Genomic DNA, 2,677 nt, shown 5'->3' with positions numbered 1-2,677 from the left:
AGCGGTGGTGTGCGCGATCGCTCGACGGCCCTGCAGTACGTGAAGGCCGGTGTCTGCCGCATTGGCACGAGCAACGGCATCAGCATTGTGTCCACGAAGAGCCCCAAGAGCAACCTTTAACTAACCCTTAGCGAACAGGAATGTGGCGTCGTCCACAACTACTCCCGTTAAGGATGAGCGCGTGACTACCGAATGATGCGGTACGGCTAACATGGCTACGATACGCCGCGCGCCTCTTACACACCCACACATACAAAAACGACAAATCCGAATAAACTATTCTTAAAATAAATGTAAGAGGGGCAGTTCGTCATGTGTAGATCCAACGCTCAAATAAAATGAAACATAATTTGTTATTTTTTCTCCTCCACTCTGGAGGTGAAGCTGTGGGGATCTGTCGCTGCTGCTGCGGTTGGTGCGGCTCTGTGACTGCGAGGCATCTTGTGCGGCACCTCGCTCAAGGAGGTTGTGTGTTGCTCTACGTGGCCCTTTGTTTCTCTGCTCTAATTGTCGTTGTATCTTTTTGTGGGCCGTGCCGCGGAACACACATACAGAAGGCTCTACATCAGTCCACACGTTAGTCGACTCCACAAACCGAAAAAGAAGCTAAGCATCATGGCTGATCTCCACATGACCGACCGCCCGGGATTCACCGGCAAGCTGAACGCGAAGATCCTCGAGCGCGTCCGCTTCTTCGCGAAGGAGCTGGAGATGCCGGAGCTGGAGGCGAAGTTCCCGCACCTGAAGGTGACAGACGGCTCGTGGCGCGGCCGTCTCCCCGGCGATGACGTTAACCTCGCTGACTACATCGACCACACTGTGCTCAAGCCGGAGGCGACGCTGGAGTCTGTCAAGCAGCTGTGCGCTGAGGCGAGGAAGCACAAGTTCTACGCGGTCTGCGTGAACGGCAGCCACGTGAAGCACTGCGTTGAGTTGCTGCGCGGCAGTGGGGTGAGGACGGCTGCGTGCTGCGGCTTCCCGTTGGGCGCTGGCACCAGTGCCGCGAAGGCCGCGGAGGCGGCGGGCGAGGTCCAGGACGGCGCGGAGGACATCGACATGGTGCTGAACGTCGGCGCGCTGAAGGACAAAAACTACCGCCTCGTGTTCAACGACATCCGCTCCGTCGTTGCTGCCTGCCCGCCATACGTCACGTCGAAGGTGATCTTTGAGACGTGCCTGCTGTCGGCGGAGGAGATCATCGACTGCGCCATTCTGTCGGTGGCGGCCGGCGCGACCTACGTGAAGACGTCGACGGGGTTCAACACCGGCGGCGCCACACCGGAGGCGATTGACATCATGCTGGCTGTTGTCGGCAACGCCGCGAAGGTGAAGGCGAGCGGTGGTGTGCGCGATCGCTCGACGGCCCTGCAGTACGTGAAGGCCGGTGTCTGCCGCATTGGCACGAGCAACGGCATCAGCATTGTGTCCACGAAGAGCCCCAAGAGCAACCTTTAACTAACCCTTAGCGAACAGGAATGTGGCGTCGTCCACAACTACTCCCGTTAAGGATGAGCGCGTAACTACCGAATGATGCGGTACGGCTAACATGGCTACGATACGCCGCGCGCCTCTTACACACAAAGAAACTTCTATACCTCACCTTTCTTGATGAAGTAAAGCAGGGCCGAGAGAGAAGCTTTATGGAGCATGTTATTTTGTTTATTTTTGTCAAAAATATCAGGATCTTTCGTAGCTGCTGTCCCAAAGCAAACACCCAAGAGTGAGTTGTTATGAAATGGGCGAAAAGGAGGTGCTGAGGGCGCCCTTAACACGGTCTCTCCGCACGGGGGCGGAGGGGTGTGGGCTGGGCGGGTGTCCTTGAGAACTTACGCTCTTCGGAACACTCTATGCTTGGTAGATATGAAATTAAACCGGAAAATTATGATAAAGTCGTTGTCTTATAAACTGGTAAGAAATGTGAGAGGGACCGTTCGTCGTGTGTGGGTGAAATATGCAAAAGAAAACGAAGCTTTATTTTTTATTTTGTTTTTTTCTCTTCACCACTCTGGAGGTGAAGCTGTGGGGATCTGTCGCTGCTGCTGCGGTTGGTGCGGCTCTGTGACTGCGAGGCATCTTGTGCGGCACCTCGCTCAAGGAGGTTGTGTGTTGCTCTACGTGACCCTTTGTTTCTCTGCTCTAATTGTCGTTGTATCTTTTTGTGGGCCGTGCCGCGGAACACACATACAGAAGGCTCTACATCAGTCCACACGTTAATCGACTCCACAAACCGAAAAAGAAGCTAAGCATCATGGCTGATCTCCACATGACCGACCGCCCGGGATTCACCGGCAAGCTGAACGCGAAGATCCTCGAGCGCGTCCGCTTCTTCGCGAAGGAGCTGGAGATGCCGGAGCTGGAGGCGAAGTTCCCGCACCTGAAGGTGACAGACGGCTCGTGGCGCGGCCGTCTCCCCGGCGATGACGTCAACCTCGCTGACTACATCGACCACACTGTGCTCAAGCCGGAGGCGACACTGGAGTCTGTCAAGCAGCTGTGCGCTGAGGCGAAGCAGCACAAGTTCTACGCGGTCTGCGTGAACGGCAGCCGCGTGAAGCACTGCGTTGAGTTGCTGCGCGGCAGTGGGGTGAGGACGGCTGCGTGCTGCGGCTTCCCGTTGGGCGCTGGCACCAGTGCCGCGAAGGCCGCGGAGGCGGCGGGCGAGGTCCAGGACGGCGCG

General features: G+C 56.8%; 2 protein-coding genes across 2 annotated transcripts; both read left to right on the top strand.

The window, feature by feature from the left end:
• Positions 1-615: 615 nt before the first annotated feature.
• Positions 616-1,455, top strand: DQ04_16041010 (deoxyribose-phosphate aldolase; the record flags this gene model as incomplete). The annotated part of the gene is made up of 1 exon (XM_009317413.1): positions 616-1,455. The coding sequence occupies one exon, from the start codon at positions 616-618 to the stop codon at positions 1,453-1,455; it is 840 nt and encodes a 279-aa protein (XP_009315688.1).
• A 793-nt stretch (positions 1,456-2,248) lies between these two features.
• DQ04_16041000 (deoxyribose-phosphate aldolase) lies at positions 2,249-2,677 on the top strand (the record flags this gene model as incomplete). Its single annotated transcript, XM_009317412.1, has 1 exon — positions 2,249-2,677. A coding segment is annotated over one exon (429 nt), but the record flags the coding sequence as incomplete, so codon positions are not given.

The sequence above is a fragment of the Trypanosoma grayi genome, assembly GCF_000691245.1.
Source record: "Trypanosoma grayi strain ANR4 Tgr_1604_V1, whole genome shotgun sequence".
Taxonomy (NCBI): Eukaryota; Euglenozoa; class Kinetoplastea; order Trypanosomatida; family Trypanosomatidae; genus Trypanosoma; species Trypanosoma grayi.
This window is presented reverse-complemented; position numbering and strand designations above follow the sequence as displayed.